Source organism: Podarcis tiliguerta (genome assembly GCF_965153285.1).
Source record: "Podarcis tiliguerta genome assembly, chromosome: 12".
Lineage (NCBI taxonomy): Eukaryota > Metazoa > Chordata > Lepidosauria > Squamata > Lacertidae > Podarcis > Podarcis tiliguerta.
Window position 1 is genome coordinate 31,092,761 of NC_139545.1, and position 20,339 is coordinate 31,113,099.

At 47.8% G+C, this 20,339-nt stretch overlaps 1 protein-coding gene across 3 annotated transcripts in view; it reads right to left on the reverse strand.

The window, feature by feature from the left end:
* Window positions 1–19,167, reverse strand: part of NXPH1 (neurexophilin 1) — a 170,621-nt gene extending 151,454 nt beyond the window's left edge. Inside the window, exons 1-2 of one of the 3 annotated variants that reach the window (XM_083405522.1) lie at window positions 17,960–19,167; window positions 17,022–17,183 (exon numbers count right to left, since the gene is read on the reverse strand). In XM_083405522.1, the coding sequence (XP_083261648.1) occupies window positions 17,022–17,075 (54 nt within the window). In that variant the 5' untranslated portion in view covers window positions 17,076–17,183; window positions 17,960–19,167. Of the gene's footprint in view, window positions 1–17,021; window positions 17,184–17,594; window positions 17,793–17,955 lie in introns of those variants that run through there. The other 2 variants (XM_083405523.1, XM_083405524.1) reach the window with 2 other exon arrangements.
* Window positions 19,168–20,339: the final 1,172 nt, after the last annotated feature.

Sequence of the window (20,339 nt, forward strand, 5' to 3'; positions counted from 1 at the left end):
CACACCAACGTATGCAGTGGGACTTTCTGATGTTGGAGAGTTGAAACAAAAGATCTTGGAAAATCAAATAACCCAGTGTGTTTTATAGGTTTAAGCCAGTTCTGTGAACTGGTGCTCATCATGTGGCCTGGTTTGCAAAACTGAACCCATATATGAAAATGGTGTCTTGATCAGCCTTGTATTCTTTCCATCTCCCCACTTTTTACTCTAACAATGTATTTGATTTGCGTAATGCCAAACAAAGTACATCCATAAAATTAATTAAGTCAACAGTTGTATTCCTCATTTTTTTAAAAAAAAACAACCCAAACTGCAGTAGGTTATAATTATCACTATAAGATACATATTAATATGCTCATGATTTCCTGCATAAATGTATTTTTTAAATAATTTTGACAAGTTACAGAACAGCAATACGCTATGAACAACTTGGGTAAATGATTGTGAAATTACACACAGTCTGATATTTAACACTTGACAACGTTGTTTTTATGGCTGTTGATTGAGTGGCAAACCTGAATATGCAACTTTTATATTGCACATATTTTAAATACATATATTGCTCTGAAAAGAGTTCTGGCACTATGGTTGAGATTGTAAATATATAAGGCAGTCCATTAACTTTACGCCAGCTTTTTTATATACCTGGAGGCCTGTGGCAGCATTTCTTGACAAGATAGCTTAACAGAAGAGTTGATGGGCAAACAGTTCAATCAAGAGTGGCTTTTGAAACTACATATGATGATAAACAGATTGACAACAGCAGCCTGCTTCCTAGATAATAAAAACAAGTTCCACATTTTTAAAAAAGGATAGAAATTAACTATACTGCTGTTTCATTTTAGCAAGGAGTGGTAAAAGAGATTCCATTTCAGAGCACAGCTTTGGTTTTTCTGATGTTTTTAAACTCCAAAGGCCATCAAAGGCAATGTACACTGACTTCCCTAATGGTCTCCCATCCAAGCTCAGATCTGCTGAACTTCAGCAAAGTGGCTGCATCATCTTGTCTTATTTAGTATTTCTTAGGTTTTCAGGCAATACGCCTCCCCAACAAGTTTTTACCACAGTTTTTGCAACAATCAAAACATTCTGAAGTTGGAGCATAGTGCTGATGACACCAAGGTTGCAGGTTCGAGCCCCATATGGGACAGCTGTATATTCCCACATTGCAGGAGGTTGGACTAGATGATCCTCAGGTGCCTTCCAACTCTACAATTCTATGCTTCTAAAATTCTCTGAAATGAGTATCATACTACATGGTTAAAACCTGCATCAAACAATCCCCAGCATCAAGTTCAAATAAAAATGCCAAGTGCAGAGGAGATAAATATTCAACCAAAAGCCCTGGCGAAAACTCCAAATCTTATTTGGAGAGGAAGGTGTTCCACAGGGTTGTATCCAACTAAGCTATAAGCGGAGTAAACCTTTGGGAATTAATTTGTTAGTTGTTCACTAATTTCAATGGGTCTGCTCTGACTATGACCAGCATTGAATACAAGCAGGGCCGGATTTAGGTTTGAGGAGGCCCTAAGCTACTGAAGGTAATGGGGCCCTTTATATGTCCAGCTGTCCTTTGTCAACAACAAATTGCCAGTGTTTTTGTGTGTGGAATATACACTATGTGGTACTGTATGGACCTAATAGGTATCTAAAGCCATTTGCCCATGTTGCCATGCAACCAGTCCATGCAGAATGTAGGCACCCTATATATAGAAATGAGCAAACCAGTGATATTTTAGGGAGCAGGCTAGCAGGTGGGGCCCATGACTTACATCTCATAGGAGCCTACACAACACAAAACACTGTTGCTGTATGTAGGTTTTATTTTATTTGTTTTTTATCTTATATTTTAGAAATGTACATCCGTGTGTTTTTTTCTTTAATTTTTTGGGGGGCCCCAAGAGAGTGGGGCCCCAAGCTATAGCTTGTTTAGCTTATACGTAAATCCGGCACTGAATACAAGCCATATTAGGGAGGACTATTATCACGGCTGCCATCTCTCACCTTGCTGCATACAAGAATCCAGGCAAATTGCCACCCACTCCAGAACTAAGCATCTGGTCAGGTACAGATTTATCTCCAGACCATGCCCTGGGATAGATTAATATGTGGTTGTAAGAAGAGCCTGTGCTGGATCAGATCAATAACCCGTCTAATCCAGCATCCTGTTCTCACAGTGGCCAGACAGATTCCTTTGAGAAGCCTGCAAGACAACCTGAGTGCAACAGCACTCACCACTCAGCCCTTGTGCCTAAAGGAAAAGGCCTAGGATCTTTGGGAAGGGGGAGAGGCTTCCCCAGGCGCTTGGCCCAGATTCCCCCTTGGAAATAAAGATCCAATGGTGCTTCCATAGAAAGAGATGGTCAATATAAAATTAACAGAAACGTAACAGCAGAATCCAAAACACTGCAGCTGATTGAAAAGGAGATACACCTCTTGCCAAAAGTAATCCAGAACCCCTAGCCTAATTTCCATTTACCTTTGGATACAGATTCAGCGCAATGAAGAGTTTCTTTTCAAGCCCATGCAGTTTATCCGCTAGAAAGTTTGAGTTCCTGTCTTAAATTGCAGGTCCACCAAACAACTCCCACTGCCACCGCCACCTCCCCAAGAAATGTGCTTCCTGTGCCAGTGAGGTCTGGCTATCTATTTCACAACGGATGTGCTGCTCAAATGAAGAACGGAGTCCAAGATTCCTCCCCTCCCCAAGCGAGCTTTTAGGGAAACAGGCAGGCGGAATAATGCAGAAATATTTGCATTAGAATGACTTTTAAAGTTCAGCAGGAAAAGAAGCGGGGAAGGCGAGTCGCCCGAGCTTTTGTTCTTCAATAATCGTTGCAATTCATTGAGCCTGGAATATGGAAGAGCCAAACGGCTTTGCCATTTGATGCAGAGGACTCCAATGCGAGCGATGCAGCAGCCTCTCATTGTTTTCTGCCCTTTTACACATATGCAAACGACGGGCTGGCGGCGGCGGGGGTCGCCTTTGTGCGTGGAGGGCTTAGCCAACCATCTAGCGCACGCTGCTAATAAGAAGTGGGCAACCAGCCTGCAGTGGAGCAATTGAAGAAAGCTCTTCCCAGCCCCCTCCCCCGGTTAAGTGACAGGCCTCATCAACGAGAAAGACAATCTATGAGTGGATCCAGAACCTTCCAGCAGATAACGCGACAAGGCAAAGCTAACTGCCTTCCGGGGGGAGAAAGGACCGGAGGAGAGGATGGAGACTTAACTGGCGACGCCAAGTCTCTCCGCGGATAATAGCAGCGGGGGGGGGGGGCTGGCGCTTTGAGTACTGAGGCAAACAGAAGATTGATGGCGAGGGCAGAGGAGTTTGGTTCGCTAGATAAAGCGCGCAGAAGAGCCCGGTTCAGATCTTACCTTCGCCCCCATCCATTGTGTTGCAAACCTATAAGGACAGGTCGAGACCAATGTCTTCGCATAGGCTATGTATGCTCTTGGTATCCAAAATGATGCGCATTAAAAACTAGTGGTCATGATTCAAACTAGTGGAATCACAGTCAGCTGGGGGTCAGGAGGTCGAACCAGACCCAAAGAGACCCACTGCAGTTTAAAGCCCTCTCAGCCCTGTAGCTCGCTGAGTTAGCTTGTGCCTCAGCCTAACCTGCCTCGCAGAGTTGTTGTGAAGACAACGTTACAATAGGAGCCAACTTGGTCCCTTTGGCCCCCTCCATAAAATATTTGAGGGGCCCACCAAAAAAAGTTGATGGGCATTGACATTCAAATGGTGAGCCCTTTCTTGTGAACCATTATGCGGGGCGACACTTACTCCCCCCCCCCCGCCCCAATATTTTATTCAAGTTCGCAGGCCTGAAATACAGATCCTGTAATGTAAAACACCCTGGGTTTGGGGGAGGAGGGATAGGAGGATAAAACATTTTTAATATATAAAAAGGAATAATAAGTACATAAAAATCTTACTGAATCAGTAAACCGCGTGGCGACTTTCGAGGCGTTGATCTCGGCCACGGAAGCCGCTGTTCTCCCCGTTTCAAAGATAGAGATGTACCCAGAGTCGACCGCCGAGACACAGGCCTTGAGCATCCAGGCTGCGTCCCCAGCTGTTCCTTCACCTCCCGGATCCATGAATCAGCAAGGTGCTAAAGTGTTTAAGCAGACACTCGGCGCCAGCTTCGCCTGCCTCCGCGCTACCCCCACCCCCCCAAAAAACCTCTCCTACGTATTCTTCGTGGGTCTTTGAATAAGCCTGATTTAAAGCGCGGCCCAATCTATTCCCACCACCGCTCTTTCTTGTAAGGCTTCCCATCACTCATCCAGTTACACCTTCCTTGTCAACTTTCCTGTGTTTTATCGACAACCGCTTCTCCGCGAGCAAAACCCTGGGGGACAGCTCTGTCAATATTAAGTGGGGATTTATGCCATCGAGGGGCAAAGTCAATGATTATCTCTTACTTAACCGAGGAAGGCGAAGCTCGTAGGAACGCCAAAAAAACTATCGCTTATGTTTAAGTTAATTGGGCAAACACATAGATGGGCTCGGGGTTGGTTTGTTTGTTTGCGCCGATCAGTATGGCTAGCCCATTACAAATAGTATCCTTATGGCACAATCCCAAGGGCTTGGCTAAGAATCAAATGAGAGTTCTTGCATTCCTGTTTGTTTGTTTGTTTGTGTTTTTAAATGCTGGGGTGGGATAATTAATTTATTAACAGCTGTTATTAAGGACTGGGTCAAGAGACAGGTTGGCTTAGGAAGAGGTCACCAGGAGGGTCACTCATTGACTTTCGTTGGTGCAAGTGATCGAATACTCACTCTCTCTCTCTCTCTCTCTCTGTGTGTGTGTGTGTGTGTGTGGACTTCGGTGAATATTTCACTGTCAATAAACTTCCCGGTGAATTTTTTCAACGTATTAAAGTTTTTTTGTTAAAAATATGTCAAAACATAAAAAAGATAAAAGGAACCTACACTTCTCACCATTCCTAACAGTGTGACGCTGTCCTCCAGTCCATAATAAATATTAAGCCCCCCCCCCTTCTATTCGCGCCGGATCCTTTCAACGGAGGCGCTTTTCATAGCAAGTAGTCAACCTTGTTTCTCACCCATCTGCTTTTAAGAGGAGCCGGTTAGTCAGGGAAGAGCAAATGCACAAATCCTGTTCCCCAGAGGGTTTTCTCTTCCATTACGTGTGAATTACAGTCTCCCTTTTGGTTCTGGAAAGATACGTAACTTAAACTGAGAAGTGCCATTACCAAATGGTGGGTGGAGGCTGCAGGCATCCAGCTATCTCCCTTATTTAGAGAGAAAATCCTGCTCTGTTGCCCAAAAGACGTTAAAAAAAGGAAGGGTTTCTGTTAGCGTGGGGGGGGCGAAACTTCCTTAAGGCATTATTATTATTATTATTATTATTATTATTATTATTATTATTATTATTCCATTCGCTTCACATAAAATAGCATCGATCGTTAATGAGACATCAATCTCAGTTATTCGCCTTCTTTGTTTCCGAAGCGAGAGGTCGGGCGCTGGAGGGCTGCTTTGTTAACTCGCCTGGAGTTACTACGCGGTGAGCTAGAAAGCGCCATGAACATGGAAGGTTACTGCAAAGGTCTCTACCGCAAATGTCGCTGAGGGAGAGCTTGAATGGGTAGGTCACTACTGTGGCCGTTCAAGAACTGTTAGATGCTGTCCAGGGTCCTAAAGATGAAACGAGCTCCTGTCAGGGCGTGTGGAGCTGTGTTGCGCGTGGAGCTCTCCAAGGTCCTGAAAATAGCCTTTCTGTGAGCATTGTTGCTTAGTTCCATCAGAAAAGCAAAAAGGAGACGAGGTACACCGGACCAGCGGTGTGGCTAGGAGCAGGAGAACGGACTTTCTGAACTTCTGAACAATGGAAACCATTGCTCCACCACCTTAAGATAATTTTTTTAAAGCTCTGCCCCAACTGCTTTAACATAATCCGAATATAAGGAAAGATAAGAAGTTGCCAATGTAGCAAAACTAAGGAAAAGATACTATATTTCAAACCTATAGGGTGACTTCTCTTGTCCCTCCCAGGTGCTAAGAGAAATATCCATTTTCATCTCTGCCTGAAAACTTGACATGCTAATACAGCATAAATGACTGAAACTGACTGGCTAAAGATATGCATAGCAAAGGTCTTTGCATAGATATGCATAGCAAAGACTACTACCTTTGATGGTAGTGTTGTGTTGGTGACTAAAACCTGGAACAGGTTTTTTAAAAAGCCAAACACAAAACCCACATAATTTTAGTACAAGAGCTGTCAACCTGCCAGGTTACTCCGAGCTAGGTGTTTGTAAGAAATGACGAAGAGATCTGCACAACTCAAAAGCTTGCGTGCACATGAGACACGTGTTTTGTAACTCTGAAGTGACGCTGAGTAAAGGAAATCGCCTTTTGTGGAAACCTATCCAAGACTACAAAAAATGGAACATTTAAAAAGAGGCGTTCCTCTGCGGATAAGGTGTTCGCTCTTTATAGATGAGAAGGCAACATACATTTGTCTTGGAGCAGTCAAAAGAGTTCAGAGTTTCAGTGGAAAGTCTTCTCGAGACAAGTTCTGAAGGCACACGCACAGCAATAAACCTGAAGAACATATATTTAAGCCCACTATCTGAACAAATAGTTTGTACAGGTCTGGAAAAAAGAGTTGGTTCTGAATATTAGGTTCTATGAGAGAGAAAGAAAGAAAAAAAGAGATATAAAGATTGGCGAAAACTATTCCTCTCGCTCAATAAAGGGCAGAAAATAAAGAGTAAGAAGAGTAAAGAAAGACTTGGAATGAACAGCAGTGGTTGCTTAGCTGATCTCTTTAATACTATGAGTAAAGAATGATACGTTCCGTTTAAGAATCATCCATTGGTTCCTGGGTTCTGTCGTCAGGTGTTCCTAACAAAGAACTGTGATTTACAGGGCACCATTGACTACCCTTGCGTTCGACACTCCCCCATCTGGTAAAAAGCAGAGTAGCTTATTTGGCTTGGAAGTTTTGTGTGCCGCTCTTAAGAGGGTTGTGATTTGAGCCAGCCCCTTTGGGAAAGAGAAGGAGAGGTGGGGAGAGGGCAGACTTCTGTACTAGTAACTCTCAGCATGTTAAGTCTAAGCGGGTGTCACTTCGGAGAGTGGATACCTTTTTCTGCCTCACTTAAGATCTCGGGAAACCCCGAAAGGTTGGGATAGAAAAAGGAACAGCCTCTCTCTAAGCTCTGACACTGACGATACTGGAAATCCCAGTTCGAGCAGCTGGCTGAACTGTAATACTAGAATGGATCCCTGCTAGGACTTCTCCTTCCCTTCCTTCCTTCCTTCGTTTTCTTCCCTTTTGTGGTGATGGAATTTAACACAACAATCGTTTGAACACATAACTTGCATGGAGCCTCAGTGAAAAAGTTCCAGTGGAACTTGATTTTCAGAAGCACGCAGTTGTCCGAAGCCTAACTTCTTCAAATGGAAGTAAATTCCTTTGGTTACAATAGGACTTACTTCCAAGTAAATTGATTTAGGCTTGGGGTGTTCGTGTGTTGCGAGGAAGCAAAACCTTTGGGCATTATTCATCACAGCTCCGAATAAGGGTACTCAAGATTTCACCCTAAACTATTGCTACATTGCATCACATCAGCAACAATATCTCGATGGCAAGGCTCTCTCTCTCTCTCTCTTTCTTTCTTTCTTTCTCTCTTTCTTTCTTTCTTTCTGTTTTACAGTAGGGTCTGTTTTGCAACCAAAGCAACAAACCTGTTAAGCAGCAATGCCCGGTTTAACCTCATTAACAGATTATGCATAGTTGAAAGCAAGTGCCGTGGATTTCAGCAGAACTTACTTCCAAGTAAAGCAACAAACCTAAGCATTTTACTTAAGTAGGACTGGGGTGTTTCTATGTCTAAGAAGGCTACAGTGCTGAAAACACTTCCATGAAAGAAAAGTATTGACACTCAGTGCCCGCATACATCAGACAAAATTGAAATAGGCCCAGGAAAACTAGCATGTTTTAAGACCTGTGCCGCCCAATTCTGTGCAGGTTTACTCAGAAGTAAATCCAACAGTCTACAATGGGACTCGCTCCTAAGTGTGGGTAGGATCGCAGATTTAATTTCAATTGGAAGTGTTTTGGATGGAGGAGCGCCTTGGTACCCCAAGACTAAGAACCAATCTACAAAGTGTAATTCTGAACTTCTGAGACCGAACCCGGAACTTCCTGCATCAACAGCCCTACCTAACAGGACCGTGACCCTGCTGCCTTTAGAATGGCAGGATAGATCCTCTTCGATTAAGATCAGACTGTGGCCAGCGATTGAACTAATGCAAACGCTAACGCAGCTCATAAAACGTGCGCGGGAGCACAGAACGTCTTGGGAACCAGCCTGAAATCCCAAAGGAATATTTGGTCTTATTCACAACTCGAATAAGTTGACGCAATTTTGGCTTCAAACCTTGTTGAAGTGGGAGGGCTACATTCAAGGAAAAGGAGTGAAGGGACCTCATATCAGGGGAGGGAATGTTTGAGAGAGAAAAGTCCATAGAAGCCAATAGGACAATCATCTCCATCTTAAATGCATTGGCTTGGAGCTCTATTCCCAGTAACTACAAACCAGAACGACCAGCACCAATGCAGTCTAGCTGCCAACCATTGTGAAGTCAATGGGATGTTGTTGTTGTTTAGTCGTTCAGTCGTGTCCGACTCTTCGTGACCCCATGGACCAGAGCACGCCAGGCACTCCTGTCTTCCACTGCCTCCCGCAGTTTGGTCAGAACGACCAGCACCAATGCAGTCTAGCTGCCAACCATTGTGAAGTCAATGGGATGTGCAAGCTCGATTTTCTCCGCATTTACACGGGAGCAAGTCCCATGGTTTGTGAATGGCCCACTTAACACTATGGGAGCTCGCTCCGATTAAATGAATGTGTTCGGGCGATTTATACGTGGATGGGCCTTTTGCAGTGCTTAGTGAGATAAGACGCCAACGCTGGAGAACTTCTGGGGAAGCCAGTCACACATTCAAACCCTCCAGTTCTTCCCCTTTAAGGGAGAGACTGGCTGTGTTTACTCCGCTCTCACATAGAGCGTGCCTTCCCACCTTGCGTACTTGAGCCAGGCATCGCTGCATACAGGCTAAGTTTATCACGAAGCCAGTGCCACTGTATACTCTGAACCTGCCAAATGTCTTCGGTAGAACTTCTCAAAAAAAAAAAAATTGGAGAGGGGAGGTGCCAAATTCCGGTTTATAGATTCGGTTGGCTGGCTGGCTGGAAGTCTCAGCAAGCATAGCATTTCCACAACCTCATATATTCACCCAGAAGCAAAACAGTCCCACGGAAGTTGGTGCAACGGCTGACGATGGGCAGGATCGAAGCTCTAATGGAGGCGAAATGGAACGTCGCCTTGTTAACTTGCGCATCGTATTGGGAATCCTCCGCCCTCTCGATCCTATGCGTAATAGCAGCAGCAGCAGCCGTCGATTAGCTCGCGTCCGTCATTGAGGCTGGAGATCTTGGTGGTAGTGGCGGCAGGGAGGCCGCCTGGCATTTCCTCCCATCAATCTGACAGAGCCAACTCAGGAAATGGCTGGTAATATTCATCGGGGGAGCACTTTCATTAAACGTAATTCATTCGACTTTCACAATAAATTGAGTGACATCCTTACGGCAGAACCTTTTTATCCTTGATGAAGTGCTTGCCAAGCTTTTGCAAAAAAAAAAAAAAAAGCGGGGGGAGCGAGGAGGAAGAAGCTTCCTCCAAGCAGAGTCGTCAACATGTCAATCTGCCGCATAAAAAATGGCTCAAGTCCTATTTACCAAGCACCCAGGGGGGTACTTTAAATGCTGACTTACAAGAGCCGGTTGTGAGTTAAACTGGCTGGCAAATCACCCGGCGAGCTTCGCCCAAACTACTACTAGGAGGAAGGAAGGACGGGACAAGAGAGCCTAAACGGGGTGGGGGACAGAGCTTGCGAAATCGGCGATTCCCAGCAAGGGGGTGACTAACCTGCTTAGCCTCTGACTGCCATCGCTAATAAGGAAAATGGCTTTTCTATTATTATTATTATTATTATTATTATTATTATTATTATTATTATTATTATTATATTATTATTATTCAGTCTAGAGGCAAGGCGGGCTACACAAGGGCTGAAATGAGCATTACTCCTAGCTCGGAAGATTTAGCTAATCACTCAAATGGAGAGCTGCTGTCTCTGTAGAAGTAGGGACCCCTCTCTGAACATTCAAAATGGTTGGGGGGGCGGGATGGAGAGGGGGGCTAGCCCAGCTCGCCTCAGTGCTCCTTCAGGTACCCGAGTCTGTGCTGATTTAGAAGAGAAAGAGGCGATGTTAACACACCTGGGAAACTACCATTCCGCCCCTACGCCCCATTTTTTAAAAGGTGGATGTGAACAGAGATAACATCGGCTGGTCTTCGGCTGCAGTATCCCGGGAACTAATTCGGGAGTAAGTCCCACACCGAACACCGTGGGGCTTGGTTCCACCCTATCAAGGCTCGAGCCGCTTGGAGTTTTACTTAGGAGTAGGCTCCGTTGGAATCAGTGGGCCTATGCGATGGTGGAAGTTGGTCCACCCATATATATATGTATATATATATATCCCACAGTCTCACTGCATATTTACGATAAACCGCTTGATTCCGAAGAGGGGGTGAAATAAGGTGAATAAGAAGACGTAAATAAGACCCCAAAGAAATAAAACTCAAAGAAAATGCTCTAATTTATCCTCAAAAAGAGACGGAGTTAGCGTGCTGGGGTGGTTCTGTTGATTGTGAGAATTTACAGGGATTTCCTGGTATGAAAACAAGACATTGAGAGGATACAGAAAGAGTATATTGATCAGTTTAGATATAAGACAACCTGTATCCTACAGCATGTGTTGAGTCTAAATAGCTTGTGTGCACGTGTTGTATAAGTAGGAATACACAATCACCACGTACCCTTAGTCCTAGACAGCTCATTTTCTACATACGCATGCCTGTCTCCTGTTGCAACATTGTTCAAACTCAGAGTCTTCCTAGGAGATTTCTGCTCCTAGAGAATTTAAGCTGCGCCTTTCTTTCTTTCTTTCTTTCTTTCTTTCTTTCTTTCTTTCTTTCTTTCTTTCTTTCTCCCCAAACTTCCAAACACAAATAAATGAAAACAAATTGTTGCCACCGTGTTGTGTGAGATGCCCAATATACAACCAGCGCCACGAGTTGTTTTGATCTTTCTTTTTCCACCTGCAAAGTACAGCAAATCGCTTCAAAAAGAAGAAAGAGCGGGGGAAACAAGCCAGTAATAGCCAAATGCTTTCAGCGCCAAGAAAAGAACAGAAAAAACCCTTTGAAAACCCGTGTAAAGAATGGTTAGTGGAGGACAATGCTTGCCTGGCTGGGGATGGTCTCCCTGCAGTCTGAGGGAGATGCTTACCTAGCTTGGAAGAAGGAGGAAGGATGGGATGGGCACATTCCGCCCTTAGGTTGACGTTTACCAGGAAGAAAAAAATGACCACAATCGAGGCCAGACTGATCAGAGCGACACCAACTCTAGAATCTGCAGCTGGGGAGCAGGTAATAGAGGCAGTCGCGAGTCTTAAGGCATTCTGAGTGACACCACCTCCAGCCCTCGACTTGTCTCTCACAGCACAACATGCACCTGGCTTTAACAACAGGCCACCCCAAAGCGGCATGAATCAGGAATACGTATGTACACTTCATTCAAACCCTGAGGTTAAACAGGTAAGCTGGGTAATCTTCGCAATTCATATAGAAGAAGGTACACGATTCTGCCTAGTGTTACACACACACACACACACACAGAGAGAGAGAGAGAGAGAGAGAGAGAGAGAGAGAGTCTCATACAGAGATGTGGAACAGTCAATAACCTAATACAGTCGAGTGTTTTCAAGAATGCACATTTCCTCCCGTTTCTTACACCAGTTTATGATTCTGGATCAGAAACCTCTTCCTCCCTCTCCCCCCCCCCCTCTTTCCATTCCTCCCTCTCTCTGCCTCTCTCCTATGCAAACCCATCCGTCACCCAGGAAAGACCAGGTTCTGGAATGGACGTCCCGTTGGGTGGCCTTGAGGTCTTCGAGTCCAACCATGAGAGCTAAACGGAGTTTTGGTGTTCCTAAATATGTATGATAGGTGCGGTGCTAAACGCACTTACTCAGAAGTTTCACTTGAAGTCCATAGGGCTTACTTCCAAGCAAAGGTGTGGGACACACAGCGAAACTGGCTACCGCCAAGTCATGTTGGGGATGGCAGCTCAGAATTTGAGCATGGAGCTGAAATAGGGGTGTCGCTGGCTTCATTGGGCTTTGAATCAAGCTGTGGAGTAATTCAGCCTTGGACGCACGCGCGCACACTCCTAAGTACAGTAATAAATGCAATTTACCCCGACAGGATACGTCGCTTCAAGGTTCGAGAGTGGTAGACATACGGCCTAAACTAAATGTAGGAGAGAGGAAATGAAGGACAAATCAAATGGTCTTCCTCCACTCACCCACCCAACTTCCACCTGTCCTTTCTCGCCTTCCTGTGAACAATTAGATCTGGAGAGAAATCTTTGCGAGATCAGGGGTTTATCGAGCGAAGAGGTCGGTTTGGGTGGCTTGGCACGATCAGCGTTTTTTTTAAAATCCGCGGTTCATTCACACAACCGCACTGGACTTCTAGAACAAAACAAGTGTTGTGTCAACCGACTCCTAAGGCCACCCCGCGCCAAATGTGCGATGGAAAAGCACGCCCCGGTGCTTTAAATATTTGCATGCAATTCTCCGAAAATGTGGGCCTTCCCGTCCCAAATATGTAGCACAGAAAGCAAGTTATTCTTGTGCCATTGGCAAGAGAAGCGATCTCGCCGTTTTGACCCGCTCTTAACAAGAAGATTTCTGAAGTGATCGGCGAGTGTCAAAATAGGAGGGATAACGCCGCACCTTTGGCCAGACTTGGAGCCTATCCCGGAGAGAAATGTTCTCAGCTACGGTCTCCGCTTTCCTTTGCCTCCTCCCTCACCCCTTCAAGGAAGAAAAAAAAAGAGGGGAGACGCTGACACAGACACACACAATGCTTCTGAAGCATATTGAGCGCTCTAAACCAAAACATCGCCAACAGCCCAGTTCACACAAGCCAGCGCGACGGTTTAAATCCCACTCAGATCAGCGATGCGAATGCATAGATTTAAAGCAATAATATTAATGAAAAAGTCCAACCGGTTTCACAGAAATTTGCTTCTTGTGTTTGGGATAGATATGAAAGAGTTTACAATCAGCTTGGAAGCAATCCTGAGTTTAGCCTGCGGTCCTGTGTAGATTGACTTGACGGCAAGTCCCAATGAAGTCAGAGGGATTTCTGTCCCAGTAAAAACGTGCCACATACTAGGATGCTTAAACGCATAATTTCGAGTAGTGTGTCTAGGACAGAGAAAATAGCATTGTAGGTGTACAGGCACATTTTATACAGCCACACGTTGCAAATAGATACATGTGTGTGCATTTCATATATGAAACAGCATATGATGTGTTGTCATGCTCTCTCTGAATGTCTCTCTATAAACCGTTCTATACCGTAACCTGTGAGCTGTATATAGAACCTACATTATATTAACACATATCAGGGTAGGGAGCGCATAGATCTATTTATAGCTACTATATACATCACACACAAGTTCCATTCTAGGACTCTACTGGAAAATGTCCAGAAATGACATCAGACTCCAGTTGCCGTTTAGGAATTATTCCAGCGCTCCAATAATCCATCTCATTCTCTTCCACCACTGGAAGCGTCAAGGTCAACCACAATATATATGACCGTCTGTGTTCATATACAGGCATGTTTGCTGCATGATTTCTTTGGCATTTTTAAAACTGGGGGGAGGGGGGTAGACTCCAAAAACCCACCGGAAGAAAATCGGTTTAAAGGGTGGGGGAGGCCCCAAGATAAACAGCTCAGCTATTCAGCATACTCTTGGAGTTCCTATCGCCCAGTTGTGTAAATAAATCAGAAATATGTTTTAAGCCCCAAATACGTCCAAGTAGATATCGAGAGAATCGCGAGTAGGCCAAAAAAAACCTTAAAGCTTGTTGAACAGGAACCGTTTCGTGAATTCCCTTTAAAAATTCTAAAAAGGATAGCAGCGATCCGGAGAGTCACTGACAAACGCATTATTGGGTTTAACTGAATGCATATCACCCACCAGGCCTGTCCACACATTCCTAGTCATTTGAGTTCCGTCTGTTTCAGCGGTGACCTCTTGCCATTTTCCTGTTAGTAGGCGGAGTGGCCCGGATTCCTGTCCACACTAAATACAAAAGCACGGGCGTTGCACTGACTGACTGCAGTGTGGTTGCAATGCAGTTGACAGAGGTGCGGAACGGTGAGATCCAAACTAGCTTCTCCCACGTCCTGCTACTGAGAGGTAAACGTATTCTTTAAAAAAAAGTATTCCTATCGCCCGAATCCCCCAGAAACACAGATTTGGGATCCTGTTCCATCTACGTCCCAAGCGTAAACCGATTCTCCATGAAAACGGATCTCTCCGTTTTCGCCTCCCTCACTCCATTTGGCTTCAATGCTACAAGGCGGTCCTATCCTGCCACCCTATAGATCCATCTAGGAAGAAGCAAAACCAGACACCTTGCTGGTTCCTGTGGTTGATTAAAGATTTAAATCAAAGCTTCGCTGCTGACGGCTAATATTAGGCTTAGCGCAGGATAGTTAGTCCCTGGGAAAACTCAAGGAATATGCAGAGCAAGTATCAACGGGCTACTATAGCGACTTGCAAACAAAGTCGTACATCAGCCTGCGGAATCCTATACGAAGCCCTCTCTCAGCTGACAACCGCCCTAAACTGTTGCTGATTTTCAATTTGCATTCAGTCACATTTCGCATTGTTTTGAAAACTCTTTCTTTCCCTGCCTCTTCTTTCCCCCGCTTGCCAAATCCTGGTTGGGGTGGGGGGGGAGAGAGAGAGGGGGGAGAGAAGGCATTCAGGTAATGAAGTCTGTAACTAAACGGTAATTGAATCAGCATAATTTGCACACTGAATGGTTTTCAAATGCTCCCAGTTTACAATTAAAGGAGAATTAATGCGCTTGTTTTCAGCCTGCCGCGCATTAGAATAAATCCCGCGCCGTTGTTGCCATGAGTGGGAAAGAGTTTAAGTGCCAACAAACCCAGGGCGGGGGGAGGAAGAGGGGGAAGAGAACCACGCAGCTTATTGATCTTGCGCCTGGATGGGAGAGATTACGTGTGTTGGAGTTCTCTGGCCCCCACCTATTTAAAAATAAATAAATCAGAGAGCGGTGCAATGGCGCCAGGCGCGCGCACAACACCCCCCCCCCAATAGGTGGCCAAACGACCCTTTCAAGGATGCATAACCAGTCAAGGCTTCCTGGGTCGCTGGCCCCCAAACAACATGGGGGGGGGGTTAGTTCTTGACATCGTTCTGCGGATCTTAGAGGGACCTCCATCCTCACCTCTATTTTGGGTGGAGGGGTCAGAATCAGAATGAATAGAAACCAGAACAATTTTCTTCTTCTCAAAAATAAATAAATCCCCAAGACTTCTTGACTTCTAAACTGTGGCTCCGGTCCATTTGTAGGGGGGAGGCAGTGTTACAGCAGGTGATGGCACGCCAGAGCGCTTGTTCCCGTCTGCAAGGGCTGCCCCTGCGTTCACCTGCTTCCCCCCCAAGGTGTCCTGAGCGGGGCTGAGACTGGCGCGCAGCGCCCTCCAGCGGCCAAGAGCTGCAACCGCAGGCCAACAGCTCAAGGAAGAGGCTTCTTACAGAGAGGGTAAAACAAAAACAAAAAACGAGTTGCCCCGGTTGGTTTTCAAGGTTTGTATGCTTGTCGAACCACACCATTTTTTTTTTCAGCCAGCACCAGGTGCTTCTTTTTCATTAGTCCGGTCTGATCCTAGTCCGGTCTGATCCTAGACCGTTTTTCCAACCTGAAAGCCAATCACTCTCGATCCCCTTGCTCAGAAAGCAGATGACGGTCTCTGTGCTTATCTGTGGATCGTTGTGAGCTGGATCTCAGGAGGAAGAGATCCCAGGTTGTGTGGTTTCGCGTCCGCTCTGGTCATCTGTTGGTGCCACGGGATTGATTCAGTGGCATCTAGGTGGTTTGGTTTTACGCGGCCCGGGGGGGGGGTGCGGTAAGTGCTAGGTGGTATCTATACCTGGATGTTGACACCTGTGCATGACGGAAAAGCCCCCTAAAGGGTGTGCGTGTGCTGGCACAACAGTGACCGTGAGAGCGATCCCCTCCTCTCACGACCTGGATCGCCGGCGCCACCGAAAACTTCCCCTCCTGTCCCGAGGAGAGCTGAAGACACCTTGGGGACGCACCAACTGACCCCCCACCCACCCAGGAGTCACAAGGAGCTTGACAGATAGAGGAGGTGAGATACCCACGACATAGCCCAAGTTGTCACTTTACAGAGTTTATGATCGGGCAGGAGGGGTCCCTCGAGCGCGTGTCAAAGAGAGACCCCGGGTATTACACCTTGCTGTCTACACTGGACTTTTTTTTTTTTTTTTTTTTAGACCGCCGGCTTGGTCTCCCGTATGAACGGATGGAGCTCCAATTGGTAGATCGTGGAAGAAAAAAGTTTTGCCGGAGTTCTCTCTCCTAACCACCCCTGCCAAGCCCCGCTCCTCAAGCTTTCCAAGAGACGCTGTGGCAACGTCCTTGAATTGATCTTCTCACCTTCTCGCGCGCCTACAGTAAGGTTGCCAAACTTCCGTCGAACCCACAGTCACCCAAAACGCGCACTCCGTCCACCAACAAATGAATAAAAAATGGGAAAACACACCCCACGGGAGTCGGAGACGAGAAAGCTGGAAGGAGTCTCTCAAGGCACTCTCTCACCCTTTGGCTCGGTAGGGCTGGAGCCAGTGGGTCTACTCGTGAATAAGTGAGGCGAGCCGCAAGGCCTTTGCTCGGGGTTCTCCTGCCCTCCACCCAAACCAGCCCAAGTTAGTGTGCGGGGCGGGGGGAGAGAGAAAGCGGGAGGGAGGGAGGCTCCTTGCAAAACTTACCAGGTAGAGTGCTGGTTGCAACAGAAGCACCGCGTACCAGTACACAGGCTGCATCCTCCCAGCTCAAACTTCCACAGCGTTGCCTTCGCTTGCTCTTTGTTCCTCCAGGAACATAGATCCACCTGACATCCACTTTATAGAACCAGGAGAGCTCGCGCCAGCCTAGACCAAAAAGGAAATTATAGACTCCATGACCGCAAAACGCGAGGTGAGGGCTTCGAGGTGGGGGGAGAGAGAGAGAGCAGAGGGAGGGGCGCGACACAGACACACACACACGGACCCGGAGAGGGCAGGGAAGTGGGGGGGGGGCGCTGAGCGATCAAGGACTCAGATCAGAGTTAATCCATTTACAGGGCAGAGGGCGGGGTGAGAAGGGCTTCGCGCAGCGCGGGCCAAGCTACTACCCCTAAGCTGCGGAGTGACTCCGGAGCAAGGGAGGTGCGGAATGACAGGACTGGGCAGGGGCGGGGTGGGGGTCCAGAGCTGACTGCTTATTCTTGTAAGGAAGATGGGGACGGCTGGTGCATCATCGCCAGCGCAGCCACCCCGGATATGAGAGAGAGAGAGACTCACACGCAGCCAGGCGCGTGGAAAGTAAAGGAGGAGGGGGCGAGGGATGGAGCTTAGTCTAGGGTCTCGGATCAAGCCCCAGATCCAGGCTCCAGGCAAAAGGTGCCCCAGAGGTGCCAAGGGGTGCTCGGGCGCGCACATACGCCTCCTTCCCGCGCCCCGACTCCGCGCAAACGCGCGCGCGCACAGATCCCTCGCCCGTCTCCCAACTCCTGTCTCTGCCTCCGCCAGCTCGCCCTCAACCCACGGCGGGGCTCCCAGCACCCCGCCTCTCGTTTCCTTCCCAACAAAAAAAAAGGAAGGAAAATCAGATCCGATTTCCTTCCTCCTCACCACCCACAAAAACAAGAGTAGACGGGGCTACCTACTGCATGGAGGGTCCGAAAGCAGGCGCCGATCTCTGGCAATAGTCCATGGGAAGAGGAGAGGCGAGGCGAGGAGAGAGGGAAGCAAGCAAGCTACAGGGTCTCGGCAGCAGCGCCCAGGGCTGCGCGAGGATCCCCGCCTCGGCGCGGCTGCTGCTGCTGCTGCTGCTGCTGCTCCATGCTGTGGCCAGCGGGGTCCCGCGGAAACAGGCGCCCCCGCGGAGCCAGCCTGCGCAAGGGAGGCGCCCCGCGGACGGGCACGGCGGCAGGAAACTTCGCCAAGGAGGGAGGAGAAGAAGGCGGCCCGGAGCGCACGACCGCTTCCTAGCGTCTCTGTCTTGGCACAGAGGCAGTCCGGGCGTGCCGAGCGATTTGTCTCTTGCAAAATAAATAAATAAGAAGAAGGACTTCTTGGCTAAGCGGGAGCTGCTCCTTGTTGCCGCCTTCTTCTTTTTAACTTTGGACAAGGGATCAAGCAGCCCAGCTGCAAAGCCCTCGGCCGATCATCCCTTCCAGGGCAAAGCGAGGCTGCAGAAGGAGGCCGGCGCTGGAGGAGGAGGAGAAGCGCCGAAAAGCCGCCTCGAGCGCTGTCCGAGAGTCATTCCAGCTGCGAGGAGGAGCGAGAGAGAAAAGAAGAAGAATCGGCGAGACTTGCGAGAGAGGCAGCCGCGTCCCAGCCTCTCCAAGTCCGACCGGCTGGCTGGCTGGCTGGCTGGCGGGCGACGAATCAGAGCCGTGCCAAGGCGCGCTGCGGCGCGCTGCCCTGCCGCTAGGGGGCTCCCTCCGCACGCGGAGCTCCGCGGCTGTGGAGGGAGGAGGAAAAGGACGCCCTGGCAGGAAGAAGGGAGAGGGAGAGGGAGAAAGAAAGAGAGCAGGAGAGTTTGCGTCGCTTCCCGCTCTTCAGCGCGCACATAAACACACACACACCCCGTCCAGGCTCCGGCTTTCCTTCCTTCCTTCCTTCCTCTTCTTCTGCAATAGCAATTAATATCCCATGAATATGAATAATGACGTCGCCCTTGGCTCCCGCACAAATAATAAAGCACTTGAAAGAGGAGCTTGATGCCTTCCGATGGTTTCCTGGAGATGACTGCAGGGGCTGCGAGATGGCTGGAGAAATGGGGCGTGAAGTCTGGCACCCGAGATAAGAGAAGTTGGGTTACAGGGCCAGGAGAGAGAGAGAGAGAGAGAGAGAGAGAGAGAGAGAGAGAGAGAGAGAGAGAGAGATGCCGTCTCTTCCGAGACGGAGGGACTGCCTTTTTTCCAGGGCGGGGCGCGAATTGAGAGAGGGGGGACGGACGGAGTGAGCACTCAGGAATTTGGATTTCTGAGAGCACGGATGTGTCTCGCTGCCCTCCCTGTAGCACACTCCAGCGGGCTCAGCGGGCTCCCCTAACTCGCTTTAACTCCGCGTTAGTTACTTCGGAATCATTACCTCGCCTGCTTCTGTGCTCCGCTCAAGCCAGGGAGATGATAACCCTGGCTTCAGTCAGAGAAGAGCGTTGAAGCCATGGAAGAGCACTGAAAGAATGGAATGAAAAATAAACCCTCTCTCCTTGCCCAGTATATGCACACCTCTCCCCATGCTGGATCAGGCCCAGGGCCCCTCTGGTCCAGCGTCCTGTTCTTATAGTAGCCACCCATATGCCCCTACGAAACCGTCAAGTAGGACTTGAACACAAGACTCTCTCCCTGTGGCTTCCAGCAACTGGTATTCAGAAGCGTTGACTGCCTCCGACATCATGGCTAGTAGCCTCTGACAAACTTCCCCGTGAATTTGTTCAATCCTCTTTCAAAGCCATCGGAACTGGTAGCCATCCTGTGGGAGGGAGTTCCGTAGTTTATGGAATCATCAGTCAATGCATTTAGGGGGGCCGGGGAGGCTGTTTAAAGGAGTCTCAAACTTAAGATAGTGTACCACACATCAGTTCTCCCATAGCACCATTTTGGAGTACTGTACTAAAGAGTAATCCCTCACATATATTCACTGTTAGTGTATGTCTATGCATCAGGTGGGGATTTTTTTAAAAAAAGATTAGTGATTATGGGTTGTAATTCATAGTAAAAAGTGTTTGTGAGAGAGGGAAAGCTGATAAGAAGCCATTAATCTATGAGTATGAGGGACGTGGGTGGCGCTGTGGGTAAATCCTCAGCACCTAGGACTTGCCGATCGTATGGTCGGCGGTTCGAATCCCCGCGGCGGGGTGCGCTCCCATCGTTCGGTCCCAGCACCTGCCAACCTAGCAGTTCGAAAGCACCCCCGGGGTGCAAGTAGATAAATAGGGACCGCTTACCAGCGGGAAGATAAATGGCGTTCCGTGTGCTGCGCTGGCTCGCCAGATACAGCTTGTCACGCTGGCCACGTGACCCGGAAGTGTCTGCG